The 16505-nt window shown below is 48.2% G+C and overlaps 1 protein-coding gene across 1 annotated transcript in view; it reads right to left on the reverse strand.

The window, feature by feature from the left end:
• LOC133128202 (pleckstrin homology domain-containing family G member 1) overlaps positions 1-882 on the reverse strand; it is a 30917-nt gene extending 30035 nt beyond the window's left edge. Inside the window, exons 1-2 of the mRNA XM_061241556.1 lie at positions 733-882; positions 79-185 (exon numbers count right to left, since the gene is read on the reverse strand). Coding sequence (XP_061097540.1) covers positions 79-185; positions 733-882 — 257 coding nt within the window. The remainder of the gene's footprint in view (positions 1-78; positions 186-732) is intronic.
• Positions 883-16505: the final 15623 nt, after the last annotated feature.

The raw sequence follows: 16505 nt of genomic DNA on the forward strand, positions 1-16505 counted from the left end.
AAACACATTTTGAACTCCTGACACACTGAGACAGACCCCGAGGGGCGCGTAACCCAAACCTGTCGAACCGCGGGTTACCTGCCCACGAGAAGCCGGGGTTCGAGAGCACGGCGCATTCCTAACTGAAACTCAGGCACGCCGCGCTCCCATTGGACGCCTGGTCGCCTGGGAGATCCGCCGCTTTTCTACACACAGAGACAAAGGTAACGTGACCTGCGCGCGTAACACAAGCCTCAAACAGCGTGCTGTATATGGGGCAAATCCATTCACTCGCTCTCCCTCTCCCCTTCTCTCGCTATTTACAGTGACTCTCCCTCTCTCTCTCCCGCTCCCAATTTCTTAACCCTCTCCTTTACTCACTTTTTCACTCTATACATCTCTCATTCCCTCCCTCTCTCCCCCTCTCTCTCTCTCACTCTCCCTCTCCCCCTCTCTCTGTCTCTCACTCCCAATTTCTTATCCCTCTCCTTTATCCAATTTTTCACTCTCTTCCTCTCTCTCTCTCTCTCAGTCTCTCTCTCTCACTCTCTCTCCCTCTCAGTCTCTCGCCCTTCTCTCAGTCTCTCACTCTCTCCCTCTCTCACTCTCTCTGTCTCTCGCCCTTCTCTCAGTCTCTCTCCCTCTCAGTCTCTCGCCCTTCTCTCAGTCTCTCACTCTCTCTCTCCCTCTCTCACTCTCTTCCTCTCTCTCACTCTCTCTCCCTCTCACTCTCTCCCTCTCTCAGTCTCTCACCCTTCTCTCAGTTCCACTCAGAGACTCCAGACCTCCGTTGGCACGCACTCTGCAGTAAAACGTTACACTAGATGTCACATGATCGGACTTCGCCACATCAAACGCGTTTCCCAGTATGTGGGCCTGGCTGGCGGTTTGGAGCCGGTTCATTTTAAAAACACGGCTTACTGCTCCGACCCCTTCCAGCTGATTCCCGCAGCCATCCCTCCATTCGGCTGGTTGCAATGACTGGCTCAGCGGACCGCTGTAGCTGGGGAGAGTTACCGAGCTCACCCTGGTGTCGTGGGGCTTTTATAGAGCGACGTACTGTGTGTGCAGTAAGACAGAGAGACACGGGCCACTGACGCACCGTCAGATGCAACCCAATATCACTGGTTTCATAAAACCGGGGCATTCCGCTAAAACCACCGGCCCGCCTGGGACTCGAACCCGACGCCGACACGCTCACCATACGTTCCATGGCTGAGGCTCCCTGTGAGAGTCCAGAACAGGCGCTGGATCGGGTTTTAGTGATTTAAAAAGCCCCCCCCCCCCCCGCCTTCAAAACTGATGCCAGGGTAAGGGAATCGACACTCACTCCCCCCTGGGCCAGCAGGCTGGAATTTGCAAGAAGTCGGTAAGTTTCACATCTCAAATCTCTCTGGGCACTGCACCCCTGAAGAACTGATTTATTCTGCCATGTTCCCCAGTAAAATGACACTAAACAGCCTTCGAGACACGCAAGATGCTTTAGAGAATACATTTGGCATTCATTGCATTCATTGGCATTCTTTTTACAACCCCCACTCCCAAAATGTCTCCTTCAAAATGTTTAAGTAATTTCACCTTGAGTAATTACTGTGCCACACACACAGGCAGGCACACACGCACGCACACACACACACGCACACGCACACACTAAGAGAACAACAGCTGTACACACTTCGTAATGGAGGGAGGATGAGGTACCTTGTCACCCTGAAAGGGCTGGAGCTTCTACTATACTCTGCCAGTAGGCTAACTCACTGCTTTGAACCAATCATCGTGTTTCTTCAGGAAGAGAAGAACCTTTCGATTGGCTGAAACAGCACAGTGATTGACAGTTGTGATGTCAGTCACCGTCCTCCATTCTCTGTCCTGACACACCTGTGGGCCCGGCGGATATTTTCCACCACGGTCTGTCACTGTCTGACGCTAACCCTCAGCGATTACCAGCGCAGCTCCGCTAAACATCTGCTCAATCCAGGCATTTAGCAGGCGTCTGTGTCGAGCCCCGTACAGCAGTTACAGTCAAACGCCGTTCATTTGCGGCTGGATGTGAACGGAAAGGAGTCGGGCTGCGCTCCATGCTTAAGGGCGGAAGGACAAAATGGCCACCTGGGATTCGAAGGCTACCTGGGTTTTTTTTTTTTATGAGCAACCCTGCCTCCCGCGCTGGCTTTCGCCCACTTTAACCGCGCCTCAGTCTCAGGTGCACTTTAACGAGTCCGAGCGCCACGCGTCGACAAAAACTAAACTGTCTCCAGACACCCCCCCCCCCCCCCCCCCAGAGGCACCCACGTAACAGTCGCACATACGCACACACAGCGGCCGTTCTACGAGGCGACGTGCATAAATAAACCTAAACAAGCCACACCGGTGAAGTACGAAACTTGGTAAAACCGTTTTAAATAATCGTCTCGTCCTTTACGCCGAGCCCCCGTTTATTTTCATACCCTTGTTTAACAAGTCCCCACGGCCCGCCCTGTCGCATACGTCGAAGTCCAAGCCTGCCAAGAATAACGACTCATGTGGGGGTAAGGCTTCAGACAAAACAAAACTGCAGGCCAAATATAGGTCTTAAAGAAACAAAGAAGCGTATATGGATGAGTGCAGGACTGATATCATGGTCCGTCTGAGGGACGGATCCAAAGCAGAAACTCAACACCATTTTTTCGGGGCTTGGCTGGAAACTAATCAGTGAGTCCTAAAGACTGATTGCGAAATAAGAAACTGTGGTCCCCACTCCTGGTCCCGGAGAGCCGCAGGGTGTGCTGGCTTTTTGTCGCTACTCTGTACTTAATTGACCAATTAAGGCAGTTAATTACAGTTAACTCACCTCGCCTGGTTTCTTGGGTCTGAATCGGTCGCTAGTATTACGGCAAAAACAAACACAGCACACCCTGCGGCTGTCCAGGGCCAGGAATATCCTACAGATATAATTAGTAGACCGTTCGACCAATTTATTTTTCTGTTGCTATGCCCTCACACTCCTCATGCGATGAGCGTTAAGTTAGCGGTGAGCTGTAAACATTTAAATGATCCTCTAACCGCAGGCCGCAGAACTGAGGCATCAGACCGAGCGGTTTTAATGCAAACCAGCTGACACGGCACATCATCCAGCTCTTACAAGTTAAACACAAGGGCGTGGCTGAATTCCTAGTCACTGATTGGTGGAACAGCACCTCAAAGATGAACAGGGTCTCGTGACGAACACTTAAATCTGATCATTCGGTCTGGCTGACAGTGTCAAAGAGTTTCATAGTGGCCGGGGCAACTGAGAGCCACGTGTTTTTACGCCGGAGAAACGTTGTACGGGCTTTTTAAAAATAATAGCAGCACGGTTCACGCAAACAACTGCTGTTCCACTTAGAAAAGCTCACAGTGGAAAGTTCTAGAACACCTGCAGCAGCTGAGGAGTCTAAAAGTAACACAGGCCGCTCTTGGCTGGAACTCTGGTGTCAGACAACACAATTCCCACACCATTAAAATTACACACAGTAGTAATTATTTCTAACAATCAGAAACTGTGCAAAAAAAAAAAGTAAAAAATGTTATAGATTCACAATTACTGTAGATGTGCATTTACACACACAAGAACATGCAATGGGTCTGCCAATATCAGAACCTATCCTTTTAAGGTGTGAAATGACGCTTACCATTAAAGGGGAAATGGCAGTCGACCAGAACTCTGTGGTTTGATCACTGTGAAAGCAGAAACACTGCCGTAGGAACCCTACGACTATCACACATAAATAGAGCTATATATAAATGGACAAATTTGTTTTCAATTTACAAAAATGTGAAGGGTCTCTTGGGGTGGCATAGTTTCAACATTTTCCCAAGTTTGCCCTTTACTGGAACATTCTTACTCCATCATTAAATCCCACATAAACCAGTTATTTCAACCTGCTGCCAATGCCACGGTCCCACGGCAAATGGGACATATTTTTTATTCTAATAATATATACTGCTGTGTGGTTCTGTTAAGGCTCTGCTCCAGTGTGGGTGGATGGGCCCCATGGTCTGGTATCTGCTAAGGCTCTGTTCTAGTGTGTGTGGATGGGCCCCATGGTCTGGTATCTGCTAAGGCTCTGTTCTAGTGTGTGTGGATGGGCCCCATGGTCTGGTATCTGCTAAGGCTCTGTTCTAGTGTGTGTGGATGGGCCCCATGGTCTGGTATCTGCTAAGGCTCTGTTCTAGTGTGTGTGGATGGGCCCCATGGTCTGGTATCTGCTAAGGCTCTGTTCTAGTGTGTGCGGATGGGCCCCATGGTCTGGTATCTGCTAAGGCTCTGTTCTAGTGTGTGTGGATGGGCCCCATGGTCTGGTATCTGCTAAGGCTCTGTTCTAGTGTGTGTGGATGGGCCCCATGGTCTGGTATCTGCTAAGGCTCTGTTCTAGTGTGTGTGGATGGGCCCTATGGTCTGGTATCTGCTAAGGCTCTGTTCTAGTGTGTGTGGATGGGCCCCATGGTCTGGTATCTGCTAAGGCTCTGTTCTAGTGTGTGTGGATGGGCCCCATGGTCTGGTATCTGCTAAGGCTCTGTTCTAGTGTGTGCGGATGGGCCCCATGGTCTGGTATCTCTTAAGGTTCTGTTCTAGTGTATGGATGAGTATCTGGCTCCTCAAATTCTACAAACAGTAAGTAAATGTACTGTAATTACATAAGGAAGATGAGTGTTCTCTCTAGAGCCTGCATCAGGAACCATCAACTCAGGCCCTCGAATCCAAATCCAGCCCTGGTTTTCTTTTCTCCAGGGTAATTAGTCCTACTGATTGGCCAGACTGTCTTCACACGCGACTCCCAGGTGAAGGGAGGGTGTAAAACCAGCATTTTTCAGCCCGCGAGGACCGTGATTTGCTGATCCCTGGCTTACGTGACGATTGCGAACCACCTGCACCAGACCAGACACAGCCACAGGACAGACTTTAAACAGCAAAATGTTCAGGGAGCCGTTTCACAATCACCACCTCCTCGATAACATGCAAATCACAAGGCAGGGAGCGTACCGCGTGCCTTCAACCTCCGAGCGGAGGTGTGGAAGCTGTCGGGACAGCTCCTGGTGAGGGCTTTTGTTCATCGTGCGCGGAGCGTGTCTGCGGTTGTGTTCAGCGTCTGCGCCGTGAACCTCCACAGCACCCGAGGCCCAATTCCGCAGTCAGTTTCTGAAGCGTTCTGAGAGACGCCCCCACCTGCAGCCTGGCAGGGGGACTACCACAGGACCGGGATCCACACATTACACAAGCCCCTGTGCGGAAACCAAGGGCCTTGTTTCTGAAGGGGATGGGGGAGGGTTACAATATTACAGCTAATAAACCCCCCCCCCACGCCGCAAATGATATAGCATGATGATGAGAAAATTATGTACTCGAGATGGTGATACACACACACGTGCGCACACAGACGCACACAGACGCACAGACGCACACACACACTGGTCAGTAGTCTGAAGAATTCTCCCTTTAGAATTCCCCAGAAATAGGATGCCCCCAGACTCCAATGGTTGCAGTTCACAGGGTCTGTGCATTCCAACCCCCCCAATATTCAAACTAAAGTAAAACGCAATGTCAGCATTAATCTCTGCATTCACAACTTTTACTTAATCTGACAACCTCTTGACTAATAGCCTACATGGGCATGAAGAAGCAAGGCAACCATTGGTTGTTTAGTATGCCTTTCGAGGTACACATGTGGAATATACTTAAGAACAGCACTCTTCTTGGGAAATATAAATGAAAGAAAGTGAAAAGGCGAGAGACCTAGATTCTAGTGTCTCTAGTTTTTCCTTTGAGTTAAGGGCGCTGTCCATACATTTATTCAATGGCTTTATGTTCAGTTCCATGTACTAGCCACCTTTGTTATAATAATTGCATTATTACATACATTTTCCCAGAAGCAACACCGACATCACCTTTTGTGACTTTTTAAGGTGGCAAATATAATTTGCAAAGGAATCATTGTTAGGTGCATTTTAAATAACGCCGTGAACGTGATATGAAAAGTCACCCGAAACGCTTGTCATCATCTCAACCCGCGACATAAAATCCCCACACAAAGACGGACTATAAACACGGCGTTGCGTTTCAACCTATATGCATTGTGTGAGTGGGCGTCAGGCACTCTGGTGTATGGGTCCATTGTCAGGAACAGCGAGCGTTTTTTTTTTTGTTACCGGGCGAGATCCGAATTCGGTCAGCGTCTTCAGTTTCAGCGATATCGCACCCTGAATGTCGCGTTTGATTGGTCGAGGGCTTGTGTGTCGGATCCCAGCACGGGACGTGACCCACATAACGCAGACGTTTAGCGTCCGCCCAAACGGCCCCTGGGGGGCCCGGACTGTGCCCCAGGGGGTTAGCACACCCCCCGCTCACGGGGCTCAGAGACTCTGCGATAGGTCAGGGAGGGGGGGGCACCTCACACCCACCTGTGACCCAGTAATAATGATGTGCTTCACTGTGCCCCCCCCCCCCCCCCCCCCCGAACACAGGCTCATTACATTACATTATTGGCATTTTGGCAGACGCTCTTATCCAGAGCGACGTACAGTTGATTAGACTAAGGAGGAGACAATCCTCCCGGAGCGATGCAGGGTTAAGGGCCTTGCTCAAGGGCCCAACGGCTGTGCAGATGCTCACTGTGCCCCCCCTCACTGCCCCCCCCCCCCGCACACAGGCTCACTGTGCTTCCCCTCCCCACCCCCCCGCCCCCTCTATATGTTGTAGGCAGAATAGCCCTGTAGTGCTGCCAGATTTTTTTTGCCAGGTATCACAGCTGCTGCTGTTTGATGATGCGATGCGCAGAGGCAGCAGTGAAATGGAGCCAGAGTGGCTTTCATTACGCTTCATATTCCTGCGATTCACCCCGCGGCCTCTCAGCCCACATCGCGTCCCCGCCACAGACAACAGCGCTTTCACAAACCCCCCCCCCCACTCCTCAAACTCAAGGTACAGCACCACTCACCAAAAAAAAAAAAAACTAAGAAAAAAATATATCATTTTCACATTGTCTTGTGTAACCAAGTGATTTGAGTCCATTTTTGCTGTCGAAATGTTACGAAATCTAGCGGTGGATTCAACATCGTGTTCCGTCTCGCTGGCAATCATAACACCTTTCAAAAACATGTTCTATACGTGGCAGTTAATATCTGCGGGACTGCTGACTAGGGCGCATGCACACCTCATTATATTACCATATTATCTTGCAGCTGAAGTCTCTTCTCTTTATATTTATTTACAGACATTAGCGAGCAAAGGGATTAGACTATGTTGCCGTTAACGGACAGCCTGCTGTGCTGTTTCGGTTAGACATGTAAAAGAGTGTCTCTAAAGCCGCTGTTAAACAGAGCTATTCTCCCAGAAGCCTCGTGTACAGGAGCTAATCCCCAGACCTCGCAGCTCCTGTCCTGCCGGATTTCCACACTGTCCTCCCTCTCCTGCATGTTGAGACACTACTGCTCTCCAGGCGAGCGTGCAGCCAAATCCTTAAATCCTCACACACAGAGGGTGGGGGGCAGGGGTGCTGGGGTTGTTTGTAAAATATGGCAATTCTAATAATAATATGAATAATAATAATTTGTTATTTAGCTGATGCTTTTATCCAAAGCAACTTACAGTTGATTGGACTAATCAGGGGCCAATCCCCCTTGGAGCAATGCAATGTGGAGCTCAAGGGCCCAACAGCTGTGCGGCTCTTATTGTGGGGCTTGAACCACCAACCGTCCAGGTCCCAGTCAAGTACCTTAGCCACTATCCTATAGGCTGCCCCAATTCTTTGCCTCACATTCTGATTTTACAGTCATTATCAACTAAATCATTCAGAGAATTTCCTCAAGCAACTGGCTAAGAGCCATAACAATAATAATACATTATTGATACATAAGATACAACTACTTCATAAGCACTACATTGCATAAGTGCTTATGTCGCTAACCAGGATAAGGATCTTGTGGTAATGCCACTTGCTACATCAATGTTGACAGAACACACCATATACCTATTTGCAATTATTGACCTAAGTGCTTATGAATACTTATGTAGCATTTATGAACGTGCTACGTAGTGCTTATGGAGGAGTTATATGGGATATTATGTAAGATCCTTCAAGTAACCATAATATATAACAACAACACAGTAAGTAAATGGATAAAGCCCTGTATTGCAGTTGCAGACGTGATAAGGCCTAGATGCACAGTTAAAGGTTAAGCTGTATGTTTTCACGAGCACGGCTGCTTCCGTTTTATTCAGAGCAAACCCACACTCTGACCCGCAGACTGAATTAATGAAAACCTGTCCGCTTCATCACTGGGCTCTGGACCTAGCCTGTTATGAAAAGGAAATCTGGCCGAGATTATTTCAACAAAAAAGCCATTAAGCAGCGACTATATTTAGAACTCAGCATCCCCGTATCTGACCTTCATGATATGAATATAATTCAGATAAAATCTGATGCCAGCACATTCATTTGCACCTTGAACTGACTTCCCGTCTTTCAACAGTCAGATTTAAACCAGAGCAGTTTTTTAAAACGATGTTCATACCGGCTGGATCGCACGGTATTGTGGGAATAATGTATTGTACATTATTGACATTAATGAGGCAGCAGCACTTGTGAGCTGAACAGGGTTTTATATTCCTTGCTCTGTTAGCCCCGTTAGCACACAAGTGCAAATTGGTGTTATCTACGCGCCAGAAAACAGAAACTAGCGAACGCGCCGTCACCTCAACGCAAATGCGTCATCGCTCCACCGACAGTCGCAAACGAGAACTCGCCATCGAAAATAAATAAATAAGAGAACTCGCCATCGATCGTCCGTCTTCCACGCACCTGCCTTCGGTGGAGGATATGACACGCTACGCCGGAGGATGTGCTCGTCGCACACAGACGAGCTGCTAGCTCAAGAGCCTGGGTGATAACTGTAAATTAGGCCAGCGTAAAAATAGGACGAGTGTTTAACGCGAGCCGACATTCTAACACGGAGGGTATAATTGCTTTTCAAAGGGACTCGCTGAATCCAGGGACACTGCAGGGAATGTTTATGAAACTTCTTCCTGTAAGCACTGTTCCTAATGCTACGACAGACACAATCAATCCTGTCTATATACAATGTGTAGCAATGTTACAATCTTTCACCGTATCTCTAGTTATACTTACTTCATGTCATGAATATTATCATTTGCACAATTTGATTTGTACAGGCTGGTAACAGACACGACACTGTACACAGCATTATGTATGTATGTGTTGTCTGTTTGCTGTTTGATGTGTTTATACGCATCAGGGTTGTGGTTGATCCTGTACATTCGCAAGAAGAACTGACATCGACTGGAATAATGCCTGTAATGTCCTATGGGGATTTCTGAGTGAATGCACTGAGCCTCAGTCGTTTTCCTGAACTGACTGAATTGGATGACATGGAGTGGGCACCAGCTCAGCTTCTCCTTAAAACACCTGTCCAACCTCCTGTTTGAACTGTAACACCCTCTCAACCCACACCCCCTGCAGGCTACCCATGGGTAACACAGAAGGCCTTCATGAGATCACGACTGGTTGGTAACTGTAAGCAGTTGTGTCGTTGAACAATTTTGAAAACAACATTCCAATAAAGCTACTGTACAAAGGTTACGGGCACCCAGATGTGTCCATTCTGCCAGGGCAGTGTCACTCACACCACTGATACACCACTCCGTGAAAGATTATACACACACACAGGCCAGGGAGCCACGCTGCAAGACAGCACAAGCTACTGTGCGAGGGTGGAGAAAACAAGCGATAATTCCACTGAGCAGCAAGTCTCTTTCACCTTGGGGTCCCTCACCCAACTCGAACCCACGATGTGCTGTTATCAGAGGTGCGTTCAAGATGGCAAACGTTAGCTACCGAACATATTCAAACTTTTTTCTGTTCGCCACGAGCTAGCTAACCATTTGAAAGGGTTTGTTTGATCATTGTTAGATCTAAGTCGCATCCATTTGTATTCAAAATGCCTTGGTGGCGAACTAAATGGAATGTTCATTTAAAATCGTTCAACAGTAACATTAACGGTTTGCCGCGAGCATAGTTCGCCTTGAGCATTCGCGGTTTTGAATGCACGTCAGGGCTCTGTCCTCCGGTGCTCTCCGGCAGGCTTGCACTAACACCCTTCAGCAGACGGAGCGACGAGTTTATCTCCAGGCCTGACTAGCCCTGAACGGAGACGGACGATGTAATTAATACAAACAGAAGCGCTCGTCAGGGCTACTAGCCCTGGCATGCTAAAAACACCATGCTAACTGCGAATCACTGTCCGTTAGCTGGAGAAAGTTAAAAGGAAGTTAAAGGGAAAGTTTGTCTGATTCCTACTGCACGCGTCCACACACACATACACACACACACACACACACACACATACTCTGGGTGATGCCCTTAAACCTCAGTGTGTGAGAGGTACATAGATCCACCTTCCCTCATCACACAACCTCTAATACTGCTTTTATTGAAACACATGCCCTCCCTTTACACAGACCGCTGAGTCTGCCAGCCGTGACGACGTTCTCACTTTAAAAAACTGGATTTATTAGGCGAGCCACACGCACGAGCACAGACTGTAATACCTCTCATAGTCCCAGCCCCATATCTCTCAGGGCTTTCTGACAGGGGCTACTGTAATTCTGCCAACATTAAATAGACTAATTCTGAACAGTGGCGCTTAAGTTATCAGCCGCTCGTTAATCAGCCCGAAGTGCTCGACTCGAAACGCTGGAACTTTTTAAAGGAGAGACAGCTTCGCCGCTCGCAATTATACGAGCTTGCGCTTCTGTTGAAGACGAGGTAATTCAGTTTAATGACCGGTTTATTAATAATTTTGAGTAACGGCACTATATGTGCCATTTCAGCACAGTAAGACGTACAATATATAGATATTTATGACAGGAATGAAAGTCCTACCCCAGCACCTTTGTCTGACCTTAGGTAAACTGCCAGTACTTTTCCGCAGTGTCGCCAGTTAACGTGAAAACGGTACATTGCAATCCCTGAGTGCTGAGGAGAAATAAGTCAACGAAACAAAAAAACTTGAAAACTCATTTCAAGATTTGGGGTGAGAAAATTTGACTTGTCAAGTAACTAGTAACTTAAAACAAGGAAATATCTTCTACTTGAGAGAGAAAAAAAACTTAAGTCTTATTACAGACTAAAAACACTTGTTAAGACAGTTTGCAGCAATCCTAGATTTGCTAGGTTTGCTATGGTCAACAAGAAAATTTCCCAGCGTTATTGCCTCACTGGACAGACCTAGAGAAGTTGCGTCATGGGGAGAGTTTTCTGAATATCTGGGAGAGGCAGTCCTTTACAGTATATCACAGAGATGGTGGACGACGATGTTTGGGCCCCATGTGACCTGTGACTAAGTGCCTGAATTACTAAGACCTTTAACACAGGCAAAACCAATAACACGACAAATGATTGGTCATGGCGTTTGATTTGCACCAATCGTTGATTGCGTTGTTAGCTTTGTGTGTGCTAGAGGTCTTAGCAGAGTAAGAATACAGCCGTGAAAAACACTATCCAGAGCTGTCTGCTCTGCAGTTTCGTTCCCCGAACAGGAAGACAGGCCTGGACACGCAGGTGGAGCAGGTGAGAGAGACTTTCACAAGGTCATACAGATACCAGACTGCGGGGCCCATCCATGCACTAGAACAGTGCCTCTAAAGCATTGCTACTCAACTCCACATACTGCAGGGCCGCAGTGTCTGCAGGCGTTTGCTTCAGCCGTGCGCTAAACCGCTAGATTTTACTAACTGGTTTTTATCTTAACCAAGCAGGTAAAATAATTAGTGAAATCAGGTGGTGCATCGCATGGCAAATACCTGCAGACACTGCAGCCCTGTAGTACGTGGAGTTGAGTAGCAATGCTTTAAAGGGATATTTCACTCTGGTACAACACAAGTCATTTTGTGGAGCTTACCCCAAATATTAGCAACATCAGCTGTCCCTGGCGACCACTAACGCTATGACCGTTTCTTCACATTTGTCCGGCTCACATTCACTCCCATTCATTTTTGTGACCTCACCAAAATCAATAGTCTTAAAGTGACACACTAACTACGGAGGGTACTAAGGGACAGATGATGTTGCTCATATTCACTGTACACAAAATAAAATGGGATCCACAAATTTACTTGTGTTCCGCCAAAGTCAAACATCCCCTAACTGCCAATCGGCAGCCATTTTGTTTGAGAAAAACAAGACGACCGTGTACAGAAGTACCCATAATCCAGTTCTCTCTTCTCGTTGTTGAACGTGAGCTATATACAGGGATTTGTAATGTTTTCTAGGCGGACCCAGACCCAGACCCTCGGCTTTAATTGCGGGTTGCGGAGTTGGCTACGTCTTTTCCCCGCGGAACATGCTAGCAAACTACCACCTCCGCTCTTGTTCTACGTCTCCTGGATCAGGGCGATCCATATTTAACAGGTAAGTAAGTGCTAGCTGTGGAGTCTAAACCAGCACTTAAGACAGGTACAAAACAGGATCGAGCCCACGTGAATAAAACCCACAACGCACAATGTAATATGCCGTTATTGTGACCGCACATTTCTGTTGGCATGACAACCAGCACTTTACTGCACTCAGTGTTTCAGCCTGGCTCCGCCTTCTACACAATTTTGTAAAAACTTAATTCTGGGGAGAGTAGTGTAGGTGTGTCCATCTCATTAGGTGCCGGCAATGTTCCTTGTAGTACTGATCCGTAACAAAAGTAAATGGACAAATTTGAGGGCAACAACTTATCTTGCACCTTCCCAGTGCCCAGAAAATGTTCACAAGCTATACACACAGGAGGGTGTTCAGGGACAGGGCAGGGCACCCTGTAGCCTACTGGCTAATGTATATGACTGGGACCTGGAAGGTTGGTGATTGGTAGCTACGATAAGATCCGCACAGCTGTTGGGCCCTTGAGCGAAACCCTTAACCCCACATTGCTCCAGGGGATTGTCAACCCCCTGCTTACTCTAATCAACGGTATGTCGCTTTGGATAAAAGCATGAGCTAATATAACTAATTATTATAATTATTATTAACAGCGATGTTGTAATGCGGGGAACGGGGAAGGAAACCCAGACTCCACTGAAGCAACGCAGCTGCTTCACCAGGGCCTGCCAACGTCTGGCGGAGAGGGAAATAAAAGGGTTTTCCTTTTCGGAGCCAGACCAGGCGGTTCTAAGCGGGACGGGGAACAAGCAGGCCCTCCACACAGGCAGACAGCTGGGGTCTGCTTCGGCTCAAACGCAGGGGTAACCGTGACCCCGAGAGCTGGGGCCACTCACCGCAAATTAAAACTTTTTTTCCCCCTTCCCTCTTCTCATTTAAACTTGCAGTTGAGCTTGAACTTTGGGGCGGGGGGTGGGGGGTGGGGGGAGGAAATTAAATTAAATACAGCCTCTGTCCTGGTTTGGTTTGAAGGCTGTCAGATTCTGGTACATCTTCCAAATTAACTTCTAAACGGATGCAGAAAAGGGGTTCCAAAAGCAGGCCATTTTCCATGCAGACTCCGAACCTCTTCAGAAGATATCCTCCAGATTTCTCATACCACCGCAGTTGTAATCAAGGCTAGCTCAGGGTTATCCTTAAATAGCCTTCAGAGTTTTCACTTTTTTTTGGTTTATTTGGATCAAGTCATTAGGGATGGTTTGCACTGCTGCTAAACTACATTTTCTTCCCAGTAATACTGCTGCAATGCTTCATAATATTATGAATCGAAGTGGCTAATTAGGGCAGCAGTGTTAGTGAACAGGGTTTGTGAGCTGGAACCCAGCTTGGTTTGGGCTTTGACCACAGGAGCTCACCAGTCCCAGTGAGATTCACTCCTCTGTGGAGGTGGGTACTGTGGGAATGTGCTTTTATTATGAAACCTTTTTCGCAAAATACCCACAATTCCCTCTGTTTCCAGTCAAATACCCACAATTCCCTCTGTTTCCAGTCAAATACCCACAATTCCCTCCGTTTCCATGTTGCACACAAGATATGAGCTTGTTAGTCATGTCCAGACCATGAGGTCGTATGTTTATGTTTATCATTTCAATTTTCCTTTCACTGCCCCTGAGATATACTTGAAGCCCGGATCAGATAAGCTTCAAACTGTAAGCACACACGATAGTGTAATTAGTTCACGAATTCCATGTTGTCAGCTCACTTACAAAACATAGTGCTCGGTCAGAATGTTAGTGAGAAGCGAGAACCACAGTCACGCGAGGATCTCGCCCGAATCTGCTGTTGTTTTCGAGACGTCGATGAAACGCAGCTGTCCCCCCCCCCCCCCCAATCCATGACATGCATCTGAACATCAACAACAGCAGCAGGGGCCGCTATCCATCGCATGAGGCGCTTCCGCCCCACGGTGGTGCTCAACGTGCGCCGCTGTTTACACAACACACTTCACTGAGGGGCATTCCAAACGGAGGTCCCTCAAAATCGCCTGTCTTTAAAGAGGAAGTCTTTGGATTTGCAGACAGGCGTTTGGGGGGGGGGGGGGGGGGGTGGGGGGGGTGAGGATGGAGGATGTAGTCAGAGGAAATCCCCGCCATACACACTAACACACGCTAAATACCCAAAAATTAGATACCTGCCTCTTCCTCTTGAAAAGACAGGCCTCGCTCTCGTCACCCCTGACCCAAAAACGGGAGGGTGAGAGTAGGGGGGGGGTCACATGACCTCACACCTGAGAATTTTCGAATTTCGGGAAACGGTGACATCCACCCCAAACACCCCCGGGCAGGCTATAAAACATGTAGTCCAAAAAAGCAGCGTCCGGTCGGTTTATATAAAGCAACAGGCGACTAAGCACCAGGAAACCACAGATGTCCTTCAGTCAAGGTCAGAGGCGCTCACATCCGCTGCCTTCGGGCATCTGGACCGTACAGTAGGACAGGCTCGTCCGGTCCGGCCGCGTCTGCTGAAGGGCCTCATTAGCACAGGGCTGTTATTACATTACATTACATTATTGGCATTTGGCAGACGCTCTTATCCAGAGCGACGTACAGTTGATTAGAATAACCAGGAGACAATCCTCCCCTGGAGCAATGCAGGGTTAAGGGCCTTGCTCAAAGGGCCCAACGGCTGTGCGGATCTTATTGTGGCTACACTGGGGATCGAACCACCGACCTTGCATGTCCCAGTCATGTACCTTAACCACTACGCTACAGGCCGCCCCCTATCAGTGTTTCTCAACTTTCTCAATGTGTTGACCCACATCGCCAGGAGCTTTTCGTTGTAACCAGGAACTCACAATCCCTATTTTAACGACTGACCCAATCAAACCCCCAGAAAGTGCCCTTGATTAGTTAAATCAGGTGTGTGAGTTCCTGGTTACAACCGTCTGGCAAGTGGTTCCCGAGCACTGGGGTTGAGAAACACTGGACTACCCGCACCTGGGGAAATTCAAGATGCAGGAATTTCAGATCTCAAGAGGGCGGTTTGACATTCTGAAAGAAGCAGCTTGGTACAGCACACATGACCGCTATATGCTACGTCCTGTATAACCGCAGTGTTGTATGTCTGTGGTTTGGAAAGGACTTGATCGGACAGGGCACGCTCCCTAAAGGTAGACTGTCTTTCCTTACACTGTTATCACTCGGTTTCCATCCTTATTCCCCCTTAAATATTTCTACAGTCAGAATTGATTGAAGTCAGGTAAGTTAAGGTACATGACTGGGACACGCAAGGTCGGTGGTTCTATCCCCTGTGAAGCTACAATAAGATCCGCACAGCCGTTGGGCCCTTGAGCAAGGCCCTTGACCCTGCATTGCTCCGGGGACGATTGTCTCCTGCTTAGTCTAATCAACCGTACGTCACTTTGGATAAGAGTGTCTGCCAAATGCCATTAATGTAATATAAAAATGCTTGTGGAGGAACGCTTGCCTAAGGAATTCATTCTAAATATGTTGTGACCTTGATGGATTTCATTCCCGGAGCCAGATGGAAATAATAAACTAATACAGCGTGCGTGCTAACCTCCCTTCTGAAGGACTAGCACAAGGAAGCACATCTCAACATGTGGGGACCAACCTGCTGTGCCTTCTATCAAAGAGAAGAGTGTACATTTTATGGACTGGGGGGGGGGAGGTGCAGTGGGGAGCCTCTGAAACTAGACGTGCGCCAACCTTGAGTTGACGCTGAAGACAGCCACCTGCTGGCGCAGCGACTTCCTGTACGGCAAGCCGGAGCTGCCATTTAGCATTCCGGGAACGGTGGGGCGGTGGGGGGTTTGGGGGTGCCCCTTGGCTAGGTTTGGGATTTTTTTTTGTTCTGGACCCTTTCTCCTGCCAGGATCAACAGAACCCCCCACCCCCGCCAATAACACCCCACCTCTCCCCAAAGTGCAGGAAACATTTACTCTCTGAAAGCGACCCGGTCAAGGACAAGCTCAGTCCCACCGATGCTCTTTTCCCGAAAAACGTTACTTCATTGTTTTTGTTTTCTTCACCTGACCTACTGACTTGAAGAACAAGCGTCCAAAAACCGCTGCCAAAATGACCGAGGTCCAAAACAAGCACACAGAGA

The sequence above is a fragment of the Conger conger genome, chromosome 5 (assembly GCF_963514075.1).
Source record: "Conger conger chromosome 5, fConCon1.1, whole genome shotgun sequence".
NCBI classification, from domain to species: Eukaryota; Metazoa; Chordata; class Actinopteri; order Anguilliformes; family Congridae; genus Conger; species Conger conger.